The 18,002-nt window shown below is 39.1% G+C and overlaps 1 protein-coding gene across 1 annotated transcript in view; it reads right to left on the bottom strand.

The window, feature by feature from the left end:
* The window catches only part of SLC9B1 (solute carrier family 9 member B1), a gene marked incomplete at both ends in the record, with an annotated part of 42,526 nt that extends 25,883 nt beyond the window's left edge, over nt 1–16,643 (bottom strand). The window contains 3 exons of the mRNA XM_080916040.1: nt 7,419–7,605; nt 9,598–9,655; nt 16,639–16,643. Of these exons, the coding sequence (XP_080772166.1) occupies nt 7,419–7,605; nt 9,598–9,655; nt 16,639–16,643 (250 nt within the window). The remainder of the gene's footprint in view (nt 1–7,418; nt 7,606–9,597; nt 9,656–16,638) is intronic.
* Nucleotides 16,644–18,002: the final 1,359 nt, after the last annotated feature.

The raw sequence follows: 18,002 nt of genomic DNA, 5'->3' as shown, positions 1-18,002 counted from the left end.
CGAGGTAACACACTTGTATAGAGTTCAGCACTGACAGAAAGCCAAGAGTCAGCACGTCACTGGAATCAAGGACTTGTGGGTTTTTCTCATACAATTGTTATTCATCCCCCGCACGCAGAAGCTGTAATTATTGAACATACTGTGATTTTAAATAAACTCATTGGATAAGGAAAATATAAGGCATTTTTAACCTTCAATCTGTTTCTCCTTTCTGTGGGTCGGAGTTGCTGGCCCATATAAAATTGACTTCTATTTAAAATCTCCTGACAGTTGTTGCAAGGGAAATCACCTGACAACAGTGTGTCTTCACATATTTTTTTAATTCAAAAAATGATTTATTTACCCTTAGTTTCTGAAGGATAAGTTCACAAGACATGGAACTCTGGATTGGTAATTATTTTAAGCCTTTCTCTCCACTCTTCTAACATCATTTCTGGGGAGGGAGGACACACTTTTTATTTGTGCTCCCAGATAGGCAAGGCTTCTTTGTCTCATTCTGCGTCTTTTCTCTGACTTCTGAAGTTTTAATGATTATATTGCTATGTGTAGATAGGTCTACCCATGCTCTCTAGTTATTGACTTATTATTAGTTATTGACAGCTCTGACTGCCCTCTACATCACAATTCACCTGCCCCTGCATCTCAAGTGCCGGTATTAAAGGTGCATTCCCATGTTCTCTTTAATGTATTTTTCCTATGATCTGGTTATCAACATTTGAGAAAAAAAATCTCAGTCGTTACTTTTCAAGAATGTCTTCAGTTCCTTTCCAGCATTCTTTCTCTCAACATTCCCAACTTATATATAATTTTTATGGTTTTCCTTTAGTTCTTAAACATCTGCCCATTTTCAGCTTTTTTGTCTTTGCTCTTTAGTTCTAGAAATTTCTTATCACATGTTTTCATGTTTAGGCTTTCACTGATGCTCAGTCTACCCAATCCAAGGTGAGGACTCATTTCTCTTCGTGTTCTCATCTGTGCTCTTTCTTCCCTATCATTTTTATCTCTTGGCTTACAACACTCAAAAATTTTTACATGTATTCTAGCATATTAGCCAGACTTGGCTTAAGCCCACAGTCCCATAATTCTAACATCCCTAGTCTAATGGTTTCTCATCCTTCAAAAACTCTGTTGTTAAAAAAATAGACAGGTTAACAGAAAGGTGAGCATGCACCAGTGTAGAAGACCTGTCATAAATAAGCCTTTACTAACTTAACTACCACAGTCCAGAGTGGAGGTGGAGCACTGCCGTCCCTGAAGCTCAGCCTGTTAGTGAGCCTGTGCCTATGTACACTCTGAATACAACAGTGCCCCAAATGATGGTTTTTTTCCAAGATCCTTAGTTGCTTCAGGCTGGCCAAAGGCGCTAGAGCTATGTATTTTCTTTCTAGACAGATGAATGAAGGTGGATGGAACTGAATTCTCTTCCCTTGGGTTGGTTAAGCTACAGTAAGCTATGGTTAGGCTTTAGTATATTTACTATCTCAGGACAGGGGCTCTCTTTATCCCTAGCTGACACCCATTTTCGTGAGAGCAAAAGACAGTGCTGTATTTCATAATGGTTGTTCTCTCTCTTGCTGGTTGGTTCTAGAAGTTAAGTTTAACAAAACTGTGGGCCATTACTTCATGCCTGAGCCTGGCTAGTCTTTAACTTGTCTACAATTAACAATTAGACTTGATTTCAGTATTTTATTTGCTGTTACGTTAAAGCATGTGTCTGTAAGATCCTTGCATATAGAATCAGTAATGAAAGTATCTGGAATATTAATTTTGAACTTCAAACTTTCAATATTTCTATACTTGTGAAACTGATATTATGATCTTTAAAAACCTTTATTTTGAAGGGCTTACAAATAAAAAATTCACTGAAATCAACCAGATGAAAAGTCTGTACTGCCCTAAGTTGTCTACAGTTAAACAGTTGTCCTGCTGCTGTAGGCCTTCATTCTGTCCTTCACATCAATTTGTTCTTTTTGACAAACCACTTAACAGAAAGGCCGTTTTTTTTTGCCCCTACTTAGTTGCTCATTCCATTCACTCTTAAGCCTACTATGTGTGTCAGACATGTGAAAATGCATGTCACTCAGCATTATTTTAATATGTCTGCTCTACGATGTAAAAGTTCCATGCTCAGCTGGTACTCAAATGTCATTTTGACAAGCAGCAAATTCTTATAAATCAGAAAAAGGACATTTATCAAGACAGCCAAGAGACAAAATTTAGCTAAAATTTAGGGGTGGTCCATGTTTATCACCTAAAATCTTGATTGATTCTGAAAATATTTACTTTGAACTTTAAAGAATTTTAACATTTGCTTGTTGAGAACTACGTTGTCAGGGACACCTATATCACCTACGCACTATCTTTGGCCATTGCATCTGATACTTTTACTCATGATTATAAATGTAGCCAGGTTTCCTGTAAGCAATATTTTATATGGTCAAAAGAAGTTACCAGCTCACTTACATATAGGCCAAATGTGCTATACTTCACCTTTTCCCAGTTCTCGAAGCTCTGTGTGGTGATTTTGGTTTATGCTTATATGAAATTTCTATGACATTTCTAACACCACAACTACAAATCTATGACACTTTCAGGACGAAGCAGAACTGGACAGTCCTTTAATGTTCCTGTCACTGAACTCTGACTGCTCTGTCATTCCACCTGGCTGAACACTGGCTTTCTTTGGTTTATAAGTGCACACACAACTACCTATGAGTTTAAAAATGATCTGCATACAACAATAAATTATATACAGAGAATTTTAAAAGTACAAAAATGATAGTTGTCCCTTGTCGTGCCAATAATTTGACAAATGTACGCATGCAGAAAAAGTTCTAATTCAGCCATCTGAATATGAACAAACCCCCACTAAGTTTTCACAATGACAGAAGAGATATATTTCAAATACTTCATAGAATACTCAATTATACTGTGCATGTATAAAGGCTTGTTATGATCGTGTTTGCTTTACTTGATTAGAAGTATGTCTTAAGTCAGCAAACACCAAATGCACTAAAATTCACTACAGTTCAGGAATCTCTGACATATAAAGCATCCAAAATATGTAACCATAAGAAGCAAGGAACACTTACTACCATGCAATAGTTAAGCTCAAAGCTGCACAGAAATCCAGTTTAAAACAGCAGGCTCTGATGTGTGTAGCACCCAAAGGTCTGCAGTGAGTTCTCTGAACACAGAAGACATAGAAAATGCATTCTCTTGCTGGTATAATTCAGACCTTCAAATATGAGAGCAAGCCATCTGTCCTCCACAAGGGATCAATCAGCTCTTCCCAGCCGGCTTTTCGGTTTTGTTTTATTTTCCTCCAGACAAAGTTTTTCCTGTGTGGCTCTGACATCCTGGAACTTCGGGGCTCACTCTGTAGACTGGGCTGGCTTTAAACTTAGAGATCCACCTGCCTCCGACTCCTGTGCATGTGGATTAAAGGTGTGCACTGCCACTGCCTAGGCTTTACAGCTATTTTAATGAACTCTCTGTTACATCCTAAGCAGGATAATTTTCATATATCTATCTGCTTCTTTAAAGTTAGTGTCTGCTGGTAATTTTTTGTGTGTGTGCTATTTGCTTTAAGTTTTCATCTGTAGACCGTTTCTTTGACACGAGTTAGAGGTTCATCATGCAAACCATCTTTAGATGCAGACTTCTTTTGTACTGCTTGGACTCTCTCTGGTGTGCTGGTTTTTGATTTCTCTATTTTTTTAAACAGGGTTCTGTTGTTGTTTGTTTTCTTCTTTTATGTTTTTAGCAGTAGCTTTCTGTTTTATTTCAGGAAACCTAGTTTACCTTGACTTCACTGTCATTACAGAACTATTCTGTTCCTTTTTACTGCATTTGCTTGGAGAGGTTTTGGTTTTTTGTTTTTAGCAGTGGTAAGGCTTTGAATGCATTAAAAACTTTAAAAGCTTCTTCAACTACCTTACTGTTCATACCCATCTCTCCAAGTCAAAAACCTCAGGGATGCTCTTTAGCACGACATCTCTAAACTTTCCAGCATCCTTCCTTCCTTTTATACCAGATACTGGATACTGCCTTTTTCAAAGGACAGCCACTGAAGTAACATATTGTTCTTTAGTGAGGACACTGTGCTGGTCTGTTGTGGACCCATTTGTGTGGACTTCTAAGTTTGTCTGAGGTCTTGTATGTTTGTTTGTTTTTCAAATGTCATTTCAGCATCAACTGAAGTGATTACGTACTTTCTGTCCTTTTTGGCTTCAAATGAAATAATCATGTGGGTTTTTTCTTTCAATTTGTTTACATGGTAGATTATGTTGATGGATTTCCATACATTGTAACACCCTGGGATGAAGCCTACTTGATCATCGTGAATGATTTTTGATAAATTCTTGAATTATTTTATTAAGTATTCTTGCATTAATGTTCATAAGGGAAATTGGTCTGAAATTTTCTTTCTTGAGTCTTTGTGTGGTTTAGGTATCAGGGTGGCTGTGGCTTCACAGAACATGTCTGGCAGTGTCCTTCTGATTTCATTCTGTGGTACAGTTTGAAGAGAGTTGGCATTAGCTCTTTTTGAAAGTCTGTTAGAATTCTAGGCTAGAGCCATCTGGCCCTGGGATGTTTTGGGGTGGGAGACTTTTAGTGACTGCTTCTATTTACTTTAGGGTGATAGGACTATTTAGATTGCTTGGTTGATTGTGATTTAACTTTGGTAAGTAAAATCTATCCAGAAAATAATCCACTGCATGTAGGTTTCCCAATTTTGTGGAGTACAGGCCTTTAAAGTCAGACCTGATGCTCCTTTGGCCTCCTTCGGTGTCTGTTGTTATGCCCCCCTTTCATTTCTAATTTTGTCAGTGTGTATATGATCCCTCTGCCTCCACCGCTGGTGGGAGTGCAAACTTGTATTTTGCAAACTTATCATTTTGGCAGCTTTTCAGAAAATCAGGACTAGTTCTACCTCAAGACCCTGCTGTACAACTCCTGGGCATATATCCAAAAGATGCTCCACCAGCTTACAAGGGCACTTGATCAGTATATTCATAGCAGCTTTATTTGTAATAGCCAAAAACTGGAAGCAAACCAGATGTCCCTCAACTGAAGAATAAATAAAGAAACTATGGTCCATTTACACAGTGGAATACTACTCAGCTATTAAAAAGAAGGATATCTATTTACAGGCAAAAGAGAACTAGAAAATATCATCCTGAGTGAGTTAGCCCAGACCAAAAAGGACATGCATCTTATAACTGGCTATCAGCCATAAAGTACAGGATACCCACAATACAATGTACAGACTCAAAGGAGCTAAAAAACAAAGGTGGGGGAGGGCAAGGAAGGATGCTTGAATTTCACTCAGAAGGGAAAGAAAATAGTCATCAGAGTTGGATGGAGGGAGGGAACTGGGTAGGAGATGGGATGGGAAGAGGAAGTGGGGGCCATACATAGGGACAGCCAGGGAGAAAGTGCAAGGAGAGTGAATAGAAATCAGTGGCTGGTGGGGGATGGGGATATCTCTAGGATGTGCCAAAAACCTGGGATGAGAGAGACCCCAGGGAGTCTATTAAGGTGACTAGATGAGACTCCTAGCATCGAGGGATATGGAGCCTGAAGTGGCCACCTCCTGTAGCCAGGAAGGACACCAGGTGGAGGGATAAGGGTACGAACACACTTACATACAAGTGCAGGAACGAAGACAGAGCAGACACTGAGAAAATGGCCAACCAATGAATGGCTGCCCCAACTTGAAAGTCATCCCACGGGCAAGCATTAACCCTTGACACTATTAATGCTACTGTTATACCTACAGACAGGAGCCAAGCATAACTGTCCTCTGAGAGGCTATAACCAGCAGCTGACAGAAACAGATGCAGAGGCCCACAGCCAAACATTAGACAGAGTTCAGGAGGTCTTGTGGTAGAATGGGAGGAAGGATTGAGGAATCCAGAGGGGAATAGAAACTCCATAAGAAGACCAACAGAGTCAAATAACCTGGAGCCTTTGGGGCTCCCAGAGACTGAGTCACCAACCAAAGAGCATCTATGAGCTGAACCTAGCCCCCCCCCCACAGACACACATATACAGCAGATACACAGCTTGGTCTTCATGCAGGTCCCCCAAAAACTGAAGGAGGAACTGTCCTTGACTCTGTTTCCTGCCTGTGGATCCTGTTCTAACCTGGCTGCCTTGTCTGGCTTCAGTGTGATCTGATGTGCTTTGTCCTGCAGTGGCTTGGTGTGCCAAGGTGGGTGAGTACCCAGGGAGGCCCCCCACCTTCTCAGAGGAGCGGGGAAGTGGAAATATGGAAACAGACTGTCTGATGAGGGATGGGTCGGTGGGGGCTGTGATCAGAATGTAAAGTGGATAAATAAATTAATTAACAATAAAAGAAAAGCAAAAAGATAGTACAAAGATGTGTATCCCCAAAACAGAAACATGGAAGCTATGAAATCTTTTTTTCTATAAATGTCCCTAAAACCAAGTAACTGAAAATAGGGGTAAAATGGGGAAATAAGTTATTGATGTAAGTTTGACATTTCAGGGCTGATGTTGAACTCTGATTACTTTGACTAGAGAAGTCCTGCAATCCAGCCTTCAGAAGGTAATCACTGCCACCAGTCCGTAATCTAACATGCACAGGGTGAGCAGTACATCCCCTCTTCCTCTCTCATAACAACCTCACTCTACAAAGTGCCTGCTGAACAAACAGGCTGAGAGGAACAAGCATATCTGAAGAGCTATGTACATAAAATATAATGACAATGGGAATCTAGTAATGTAGTCATGTGAGGACTTTTCAAGGTCAAAGGAAAGGTTAATTCATGGCCCTTAAAACACTGATATTAAGCCACAAATATCACTAATGAAAGAAAAATCAATGAATAAAAATTTTCTTTTAAAAGTTTAAGGTTAGCAAAGAACAATTAAGAATACATGAAAAATCAAACTTCAATTATTTCACTCTATTTAGTCTAATTTTTGTTCTGTATGGGTTATATGCACCCAGTAGTCAAAATTGCTGAGTTTAATCATGTAGAATATTTATAAAGAAATAAAAGACTGTTCATGAATATTTGGCAACAATAAGATGCAATATAGGCCACAGCTATTTTAAATTTGAAGCCCAATGTCAAGAACCTTAGTTTTGTCAGGAATATTATGACTTCAAGCTAACAAAGACCAAAAAGGAAAGTTGTAAACAAGAGCCTTCAACTAACATGGCTTGTAACCCTCAAATTCAACAGGAAAATACATGAAAAAGAATAAAGCAAAAATCAAGTATTACCTTGGCTTTGAAAGAGTGAAGAAATACTTGTTCTGTCTACATATTGCTCAGAACTGAGCTTCCCATCTAAGGTGCACATCTTACACCTTAGATGGACATTTTATTAGACATATGGATTCCTCATTTTCTCCCCATGTATATTTCTTAGTTGACATACCGTCTGTAATTGTTTTATTTATGGTTCCTCTTGGAGGACAGTAACTACTTGTACTTCTGTTCTCTTCTGGTTCCTTCCTTTCTATTTCAGTCTTCCATGTTTCCTTCGTTTGTAATTCCTTCCTTACTGGTTCCTTAGGCTCTGGTTCTGTAATTTCTTCGTGAAAACTATCAGGATTTTTGGACATCTAAAGTAAAACAAAAAACTCTTTTAAGAACTAAATTATCCATATAAGTTTATGAATGTAAACAATTACTACATTTCATAACTTAATTCCTATTACTACTGTCAACATGGAGAACACACAACACGCGCTTCAGAAATAGATGTCACAGCAGAAGTAGCCTAATGTTAATACGAGTCTCCACTGTCACCACTACCATTTCTAAATTGAACAAGTGAGCCTCTCCCACAGGCTTAACAACTAAAACTGCCCATCCTTTATCTCCCTCAGATTAAACACTAAAACTTTCCTGGAATGAAAATATAACTAAATTGAGAATTTGAATATGAAAATGATGTAACTGAATGGAAAATGAGAAAATCAGAGGACACATCCCCAGAAATTCAAGCTTGCCTCTACTAATACCTATATGCAACATATTTTGATAATTTATGGTTTATGTCAGCTCTCCTAATCTTTGAATTCTATAAAACTGCTGATTGGTGAAATATCTGTGGTTTGTGAGAATGCTGGGAAGCTTATCCCAATGTAAACAATTAGAACAACAAACCCAGAGCAGATTTAACTTAGAGTAGTGATGGATGGATGGATGGATGGATGGATGGATGGATGGATGGATGGATGGATAGGAGACAGACAGACAGAGGGATGGAGAAATAGATGGTGAGGGATGGTTCGATGGATGGATGGGTGGGTGCTAACATTTTGAGTGTACTGTAAAAGAGAACATTATCTTTCTGCAGGGAATGTAGGGGAGGTTAGACTGCACAACCAAGGCTTTGCAGGGTTAAGTTGAATGGCTAAGGAGATGCAGACATTACTGTACTGACTGCTAATATTCTGCAGCTCTATGAAATAAAGTTCTCAGACCTAATGGCCAGCCTGTTGCTGTTCTGGGGTAGAGGTGATTTCTGGGCTCTCTGCAACTGCACAGATGCTAAAAGCACAGCAGATGACTTTTATTAGGGTTGTAGAAAGTCTTACAGTAAAACTGGAGGATCTTTGTAATTTCAGAATTTATAATAAACTGACACAGATTAGGAATAATTCATCACAGATAAAGTAACTAAAAGTAGGGTTACACTGGGCTTCCTGGCAAGAGTTGTAAAGTCTCTACAAAAAGAAATATCAACTTATAATTCTAATGATAAGCAATTATCTAGTAAAACTAGACTAACAAAAGGCTTAACAGCTTACTTTATTCTTCAAAATATATAACCACTATTGACTTAAATTGCTGAAACTTTTTACCACATAGAAGTAAATAAGCCATATTTGCCTAATTCCTAAAACCTACTCTATCTGGGACAAAACCAGTGTGCAATAACTCGCTCCCATCTATCTTATGCTTTTTGCTCATTTTCTAGAACCCATTAAAGTTTAGTAGCTATTTCAAATGTATAATTCTTTACTTTTACCAGACATCAATATTTAACAGCAATCTATATAATAAACAAAAAATTATTTAAAACAGTGTCTAGCTTTGTAGCCCAGGATTTCAGTAACTCAGGACCCTCTTGCCTCAGCCTCCCAACTCCTAGGATTACAAGTGTGAATCTTTGTTGTCATGGCAAACTTGGACTGTTGCTGTTGTTGTTGTTATTATTATTATTATTATTTCGGTGCACACATGCAGGTGGGGTATGTGTTTCATGCACTTGAGTATATGGGCACATGTGTCTATGCATATGCATCCAGAGGCCAGAGAAGGATGTCCAGTTGCTTCTGAGCCTCTGTGCCTTAATTCCTTGGCAGCATTTCTCAGTGACCAGGAGGCTCCCTGTTTTACAAGGCTAGTTAGCTGACCAACGGGTGCCCAGGCTGTGCATGTCTCTGCTTCCCAGTGCTGGGTTACAAGTACAGGTAGCACACTTGGTTTTCAACATGAAAACTGGTATCAGAGCTCGGATCCTTATGCCCTCATCGAGAGCCATCTCCTAAGAACTCAGCACAGGACTGCACATCCTATATTAAAATGTAATTTTAAGTTTTTACCTGAACAGTTACAGATGATTGGAAATGATCCTTCTTGTCTGATTCTATGCTGTGCTCACTAGTATTTAAAAGAAAAACAATTTGAAAGAAAAAGAGAAAGTCTATAAATTCATACAAAACAAATTTGGTTAAGTAACAGAGTTTAAAATATTTAATAAAAGTATACTATGGTCAAGTCAGGTACCATTAATAAAAATCTAAATATTCACTTAAAGTCCATGAGATGGTTCGATGAGTAAGGGCACCAAGCTGCCAAGTCCAGTGACCTGAGCTTACTTCCTGGAAATCACACAGAACAAGGAAAGAAATGATTCCCACGGGTTATTTCTTATGTGTATTATGACACACACACTCTCTCTCTCTCTCTCTCTCTCTCTCTCTCTCTCTCTCTCTCTCTCTCTCTCTTTTTCTCTCTCACTCTTTCTCTCTCTCTCTCTCTCTCTCTCTCTCTCTCTCTCTCTCTCACACACACACACACACACACACACAGAATTTTAAATATCTGCTTAGAGTTATTAACCAAAGCTATGAACCTGTTTAATTTTTATTACATTTATTTATTCATTTATATGTGAAGGTTAAGGACCACTTGTGGGAATTAGTTCTCTTCTATGTGGGTCTCAAGAATGATCTCAGGTCATCCTGTTTGGTGGCAAATGCCTCCACATGCTAAGTCATCTCACCACCCCCAAGAGCCTAAGTTTTAAAACTTTTTGACATGGAGAAATGTATTACTTCTCACCAATTTCATAAGAATGGGCAATATATTAAAAGCATGTGAGACTTCCGGCCCAAGGCCAAACCCGACCCAGTTTCATCAGGACCGGTGACCCTCCCACCCACAGGTTCCTGGGAGCTCAGAAGAGCTGCAGGAACGCTTTCCATCCTAGGTGAAAGGGCAAGTCAACTTCTTCTGCCCACTTTCTAACACGGAAGAGGCTACCCAGAACTCTCGAGGTTCAAACAGCAGAACTGCCTGGGGGTGCACACTTCCGGCCCAAGGCCAGACCCGGCCCAGGTACATCAGGACTGGGCTCTGCCATTGGAATTCGCAACCCACCCTGAGAGAGGAACACCCAGAAACAATCTTCCTCTGGAGACTATGGGCCCACAGACCCAAGCTCTAGTAAGAGACAACAAGATAACCTATAATAAGATGGCAAGAGGCAAGTGCAAGACTCTAAGAAAAGGAAACCAAGACAACCTGGCAACATCAGAACCAGTTCTCCCACCACTGCAAATAATGGATATCTAAACTCACCAGAAAAACAAGATTTAGACCGAAAATCATACTTCACAATGATGATGGAGATCTTTGAGAAGCGCATAAATAACACACTTAAAGAAGTACAGGAAAACCAGGAGAATACACAAAAACAAGTTGAAGCCCTTAAAGAGGAAACACAAAAATCACTTAATGAGCTAAAGGAAAGCACAACCAGGTGAGACACAAACAACTGAAAACAGAAATAGAAACAATGAAGAAAAACAAACTTAAGAAGGCAACCCTGAAACTGGCAAACCTAGGAAAGACATCACCAACAGACTACAAGAGATGGAGAAGAGAATCTAGGAGCAGAAGATAACATAGAAATCGCTGACACAACTTTCAGAGAAAATGCAAAAATCAAAAAGATTCTAAGCCAAAATATCCAAGAAATCCAGGACACAATGAGAAGACCAAACCTAAGGATAATAGGTGTAGAAGAGGGTGAAGAATATCAACTGAAAGGCAGAGTAAATATCTTCAACAAAATTATAGAAGAAAACGTGCTTAACCTAAAAAAACAGATGACCACGAACATACAAGAAGCCTACAGAACTACAGACTGGACTAGAAAAGAAACTCTTCCCAACACATAATAGTCAAAACAACAAATGTTCAAAACAAAGAAAGAATACTAAAAGCAATAAGAGAAAAAAGACAGGCAACATATAAAGGCAGACCAATTATAGCAGACTTTTCAAGAAAGACTATGATTCTGGACTGACATCATACAGAGCCTAAGGGAAAACAAGTTCCAGCCCAGGTTACTATATCCAGCAAAACTCTCTAGACACAATTTGAAAATATTTTCTTCCTTTCAGTGTATTCTGTCTTTTACTTTTCTTGATGGTTTCCTGTAATGCAAATGTTTGTTTTATTAATATCATATGATTTATCACCATAGGTGGAAAAACCAAGATGTTCCAGGACAAAAACAAATTTATCTGTCTACAAATCCAGCCCTACATAGGATAATAGATGGAAAACTCTACCACAAAGAGGGCAACTTCACCCTTGGAAAATCAAGAAACTAATCCTCTTGCAACAAACACCAAAGAAGAAAAGCACACAAACATACTCTACCTGTAACAACAAAAATAGCAGGAAACAGCAATCACTATTCCTTAATATCCCTTAACATCAATGGAATTAATTCTCCAATAAAAAGACATAGACTATCAGACTGGATATGCAAACAGGATCCAGCATTTTGGTGCATACAGGAAACTCATCTCAGCAACAAAGACAGGCACTACCTCAGAATAAAAGGTTGGGAAAAAAGTTTCCAAGTAAATGGTCCCAAAAAACAAGCTGGATTAGCCATCCTGATATCAAATAAAACTGATTTTCAACCAGAAGTCATCAAAAAAGACAAGAAAGGACACTTTTTACTCGTCAAAGGAAAGAGCTATCAAGAGGAGCTCTCAATTCTGAACATCTATGCTCCAAATACAAGAGCACCCACATTCATAAAAGAAACTCTACAAAAGCTCAAAGCATATATCACAATAATAGTGGAAGACCTCAACACCCCACTCTCATCAATGGACAAATCATAGATGTAGAAACTGAAGAGACACAGTGAAACTAGCAGAAGTTATGAACCAAATGGATTTAATGGGCATTTGTAGAGTATTTAATCCTAAAACAAAAGAATATACCTTCTTCTCAGCACCTCATGGCACCTTCTCCAAAATTGACCATATAGTTGGTTACAAAACAGGTATAAGATCAACAGATATAAGAAGATTGAAATAATCCCATGCATTCTATCAGATCACCATGGACTAAGGCTGGTCTTCAATAACAACAATGACAACAAAAAGCCCACATACACATGGAAGCTAAACAATGCTCTACTCAATGATAGCTTGGTCAAGGAAGAAATAAAAAAAAATCAAAGACTTCTTAGAATTTAACAAAAATGAAGGGATAACATACACAAACTTATGAGATACAATGAAAGCAGTGCTAAGAGGAAAACTCATAGCACCGAGGGCCTCTAAGAAGAAACTGGAGAGAGCATACACTAACAACTTGACAGCACAACTGAAAGCTCTAGAACAAAAAGAAGCAGATACACCCAAGAGGAGTAAATGGCAGGAAATAATCAAACTTAGGGCTGAAATCAACCAAACAGAGACAAAAAGAACTATACAAAGAACCAACAAAACCAAGAGCTGGTTCTTTGAGAAAATCAGTAAGATTGATAAACTGTTAGCCAGACTAACCAGACGGCTCAGAGAGTATCCATATTGACAAAATCAGAAATGAAAGGGGAGACATAACAACAGAAACTGAGGAAATTCAAGAAATCACCAGATCTTATTACAAAAGCTTATACTCAACAAAACTAGAAAATCTAGAGAAAATGGACAATTTTATAGACAGATACCAGGTACCAAAGTTAAATCAGGATCAGATAAACCATCTAAACAGCCCCATAACCCCTAAGGAAATAGAAGCAGTCATCAAAAAGCTCCCAACCAAAAAAAGCCCAGGACCTGATGGGTTTAGTGCAGAATTCTATCAGATCTTCATAGAAGACCTAACACCAATATTCTCCCAACTATTCCACACTATAGAAACAGCAGGAATACTACCCAACTCATTCTTCGAAGCCACAATTACACGTATTCCTAAACCACACGAAGATCCTAACTCTAACAGCATAGAGGATACATATCTGCCCAGCTCTACTACCTGTTAAGGCTTATTTAATCCCAGTCCTTTTTTTTTTTTAAAACATTTTTTTAAGAATTATTTATTTATTTTAATTATATGAGTACACTATCGCTCTCTTCAGACACACCAGAAGAGAGCATCACATCTCATTACAAATGGTTGTGATCCACCATGTGGTTGCTAGGAATTGAACTCAGGACCTCCTGAAGAGCAGTCAGTGCTCTTACCCACTGAGCCATCTCCACCCCCCATTTTTTTCCTCAGTCCTTTTAATAGCTGCTATTACAAACTATTTAGAATTAATGAAATAATGCAAGTTAACAGTCAGTCAGTCAAACTCATAGGCACGTTAGATACTAGCCTGGATTATCAGAGAAATATACATCCTGGGATGTACAAATAACAGGGAGCTGGAGACAGGCATTCTTTGCTTGTTCAGATATGCTATGCATAAATAGATGGTCTTCAAAAGTATCAGAGAACAAGAGAATATGGCATTTAAGGTTATTTCATCAATAAAAGATCATGTGATTCCTGACACAACTGCTCCTGACAGCAGACCCCATTCTACTTCAAAGAAGATGAGTATAAATACCTACACGTGGAGTTCCTTTGCCTGTAGCAAGCTAACAGGTGAGAAACGCTTTAACTTCACCTGCAGACAAAATGCTGCCCAAAAGGGACAAATGGATGCAGGATAGTTGACTGCTAAGCTATGCCAAAGAGTAAGCTAATAATTCATAATTCCTGCTTCTCCTAAGGGCTGTCAGATGTTCTGGGCCAGAAGGCTGAAGATAGAAGCTCCAATATTATAAGGAATATTGAGGACTGCCCCAGGGTTAAGCTGTCTCTGTCATTTCTCTGCTTTTTGGAAGCTGTACCCCCGTGCTTCCTGCATATAATATTTATTCCTTCTCAGATCTCTGATGGGATTAAACACTAGATAGTTATAGTCTTGCAATTAAACTTATGTTGTTTAGGATTTAAGATGTTCTTAGGATGGTAATACAAGTTAAGATAAAAAAATAATTTACAAAATTCTAACTCACCAAGATAGATGATAAAATACTTTATCTAAATTGCCAAATATAATGGATTATATGTTATAAATGTATCTCATACCTTGTAATTTTCATAATTGTTATGACTGTATTTATTCAGTTTATATATGAGAGAAAAGGAGCCTTTTATCGGACTAAAAAGAACTGTTAAGGTTTGGTCTTTTGCTGTGTATTTTAATGCCTATAGACCTGGTTGTCCCAGAGACAAAAGAGTCTGCAGTAGATCCAAGTGATGATATGTGACCTTGCCCCAAGTTATTTGATTGGTAAGTAAAGATGCCTACATCCTGTAGCTGAGCAACTCAGATGGGTAGGGCTTGGTGTTCCTGGTAGGGGTGGGGTTGGAGGAGGAGAGGGGAAAGAGAAGACACGGAGTTTGGAGTCAAGAAAACATAGTCCTGAGGCCAATTGGAGTTTAGAGCAGCCCAGATGACACATAGTAAGTAATAACTCAGGGTTATTGATATGAAAATAAATTCTAACAGCATAGAGCGTAGATATCTGTCCATCGTCTGCTGATTAAGGCTTATTGTAAATACAGAGGTTGTGTGTGTCTTTTTATCCGGGGACTAAATGGTCAAAGGCAGGGTAGAAACCCTAGATTGGAATTAAACATTTCTACAACAGAGCAGTTTTAATTTTTTTAGGTTTATTTTTATTATGTTAAGTTATGCTGTATGTATGTATATCTTCATGTGGGATTGTGCATGTTTCTGCAGAGGCCAGAAATATTAGATTTCTCCTAGCGCTGGAGTTGTAGGACGTTATGAGATTCTGATATAAGTGACCAAAACAAATATGCATAATTACAGCCATCTCATGTTTACCAAAGATACTAAACACACAAACTGGAGAAAAGACAGTATCTACAACAAATGGTGCAGAGAAAACTAGATGTCCACAAGCAGAAGAATGAAATTAGACTGGTGTTTATAATCCTGCACAAAAACAAACAACAACAACAAAAACAAAAGAAACTAGACTAGGAACCTAAATGTGAAGCTGGAAACACTGAAACCATCAGAAGAGAACAGAAGCAAACCCTGCAGGATACAGGTGTAGGAAGAGCTTTCTGAGTAGGACCCCATTTGCCCAGGAACTAAAGCCAATAATTGATAAGTGGGACCTCATAAAACCAAAAAGCTTCTGCATAGCTATAGAAACAACTTCGTGAAGAGGAAGCCCACTGAACTGGAATCAATCTGCCAGCTACACATCTGACAGAGGATTAATATCCAGAATATAAAAACAGTAAAAAACCAAAACATATGACCCATTCAAAAATGGGTTTGGGATCTGAACAGAATTGTCAAAAGGAGAAAGAAAAGAAAGTTCCCATTTCCCCACATCTTCTCCAGTGTTTGTTTCTGTTTGATAGTTTACATCTTTGCCATTCTAACTAGGGTAGGATGAAATCTAGTAGTAGCTTTGCTTTGTGATGAACTTTTTTTGGAGGTATTTCTTAGTTACTTATTCCTCAGCTAGGAAGCTTTCAGGTCAGAGCCAGGTCAGGTCCTCGAGGTACTGTGCCTGAAGTACATGAAGTCTTCAGCCACAAGGACTCAACTTCTACCTCTGGGATGCAATCACAGGCAAGAGCAATAGCCTGTGTTGTTTTGGAAGTCTCTTGGACAACACCAATCAACAACTTAAAACAGAGGGCTTATGCCTGCTGTTGTGGGTTTTGTTAGAATACAGCTCAGGGGGAAGCACCGCTATCCCGGATGGGAAATTTTCACTAAACACACACACACACACACACATGTATACACTTATATGAATTAAATGTAGTTGTAGGTAGGTAGATGATATGGTGGCTTATAACTTTTGCACTGATTACTAGGGATGATGAACACTGAAATCCAGGTAGTCATGCTTACATGGAAAATGTTATACTCACTCAGCCATCTCTCCAGCTGCTACCTTTTTTGAGGCAGGGTCTCTCCCTGAACCTGGGGTTCACCCATTGCTTAAACTGGTGACCATCTACCTGTCTTTATCCTGGCAGTGCTAAGATTATGGACATACCCCATGATGCCTGGCATAGGTAGGTGACCAGCATCCAAATTCTGGTTCTTTTGTTTGTATAACAGGCTATTTATAGACCAAGGCATCTTCCTAGCTTCTGTATGTAGCTCCTTTTATAGGCATTTCATTATTACCAATAATGAAAATGGAAAATAAATTTCCCATATGCAACAGTAAGATTTTGTTTTGTGTTTTGGGGCCTTTTTCGGTACTGTTACACAATCACATGATTCACTAAATTCAATTTATCCCTGCGGAAAAACAGTATGAGAGGTGGCCTTCCTAGGTGCTAAGTGCGTATCTCCATCAATCAATCTGACCTTCCACAGGGTATGAGGCACTGTATGAAAAAGAATACACGTGACTGGGCTCTGTTTCTAACTATTAAACATACAACAGCAAAATGACATTTAGCATTCTTTTTGATATTAAAATTCCTTAACCTACCTCATCTTTCAGGAGTTTGTTTGCAGTCTTAAGATAGCTTACATTTCAGCAGGGAACTTTAAAACCTAAAGGTGACAAGCTTTTATGGCATCTTAATAGGGTAGTATTCCAAGAATAGCACCACCAGAGAACACTGTCAGGACTCCCGAGCAGTGTCTGACACACTGTGTGCGCAATTACAGTCCTTAATCCTTAAGCAGCATTGGTGTTAAGTGCTTGTCCGCTGCGATAAAGCCAAGAGGAATCCCGATCAGGGGTGTGTGGGGGAGAACGAGAGCCTTCTGGAAATCAGAAACCAATCCCGGAACACATCTGCAACTACAGGTGCACGTGAAGGTTCATCTGCCGCATTCACTATCGGTATAAATAGCAGCTGCCCAGTGAGTTAATTTTGCTGTCAGTCTTGATGTAAATCTCTCTCTCTCTCTCTCTCTTGTCTTTCTTATTTGCAAGGACTGTTGAGAGAAAAAAACAAGAGAGACTTACGTTGAAGGAGGAAAGAAAGAAATCAGGAAGAGATGGAAGAGGGCTTCCAGTGAGAGCGCTTCCTTAAAGGGAAGGGAGGAAGCCTTCCTTGACTAAGGGCAGAGAGGTGACAGCAGGAAGGTACCCAAGGGCCTGGAGCAGAAGAATGGGGAAAACTGGGCACACCTACACTTCCTTTAGCAATTCTCACCCGCCCAAAGACCAGCAACCGTCGTCTCGTGCTGAGGGACAGAAGCGCCAAGGACCCTACCTCCTGGACGGAAACTGGGCTGGGATTTGCCGGAAGCAGAAGGGCGGGGCCAGGGGCGGTGCTTTTGATGAACTTCCTGGCCGGGAATTTTTTTTTTTCCTGTTTTTCTAGTAAATGTGGCAGGGTCTCTCAAATGTTTAATCACATGGATCTTATTTTAATATTTAACCCTTCTTCAAAG

Source organism: Micromys minutus, assembly GCF_963924665.1.
Source record: "Micromys minutus genome assembly, chromosome: 4".
NCBI lineage: Eukaryota > Metazoa > Chordata > Mammalia > Rodentia > Muridae > Micromys > Micromys minutus.
The sequence above is the reverse complement of the archived record's forward strand: the minus strand, read 5'-3'. Positions and strand labels throughout refer to the sequence as shown.